Genomic DNA, 659 nt, shown 5'->3' with positions numbered 1-659 from the left:
AAAAACCGTGCATTACCGGGTGAGTTCGTTCTTGGTAATGCAGCTTGGAAAGCATGTGCGCGTGATGGTGAATTCGGCCTACTTTTTGATGTTACCTTTTGTCCATATCTCGCGTTCTTGTACTTTCTTTCACGTAGTTTTTAAATGTCGTTATCTTTCAGCTAAAGGTTTCATACAGCCTATAGGGATTGGAAATTTTCACCTTTTTTTAATTTACTGAAAACTAGATTCCCCTTTTCCAGGTCCAAATTGTGAAATCCCTATCGGCACATGGTCTGCGTGGTCGTCTTTGTCTCGATGTCTCCCTCGAGACTGTGGTCTAACGCGTTACCGCTGGCGTCGGCGTCGCTGTTTGAATTCTACCAGTCGTGAAGATCTGCTCGGTTTGGGTAGAAAAAGCCGTTCGCTAGACAACGAATTACTGGCAAAATATACCCCGACAATACGGTGCACTGGAACATCAGAGGAGGTGAGAATTCAGAAAGTGTGAAAAATGGTCCACATCAACTAAGAGCATGGTTTTGTAATGATATCTGAAAAGTTTTCTGGCAGTTTTCTTCTGAGAGTCCTGGCCAAGTCCAAACCGTGACACAAATCTGGCAGCTTTAGACGCTAGTGTTGTAAGTTTTAGGGATCGGTCACTTAATTTTTACTATGTT

General features: G+C 43.1%; 1 protein-coding gene across 1 annotated transcript; it reads left to right on the top strand.

Annotated features, from left to right (window-relative positions):
* Window positions 1–242: 242 nt before the first annotated feature.
* On the top strand, window positions 243–467 carry T265_12334 (hypothetical protein; the record flags this gene model as incomplete). Its single annotated transcript, XM_009179766.1, has 1 exon — window positions 243–467. A coding segment is annotated over one exon (102 nt), but the record flags the coding sequence as incomplete, so codon positions are not given.
* Between the last annotated feature and the right edge of the window lie 192 nt (window positions 468–659).

This window comes from Opisthorchis viverrini, assembly GCF_000715545.1.
Source record: "Opisthorchis viverrini unplaced genomic scaffold scaffold16862, whole genome shotgun sequence".
In the NCBI taxonomy this organism is placed as follows: domain Eukaryota; kingdom Metazoa; phylum Platyhelminthes; class Trematoda; order Opisthorchiida; family Opisthorchiidae; genus Opisthorchis; species Opisthorchis viverrini.
This window is presented reverse-complemented; position numbering and strand designations above follow the sequence as displayed.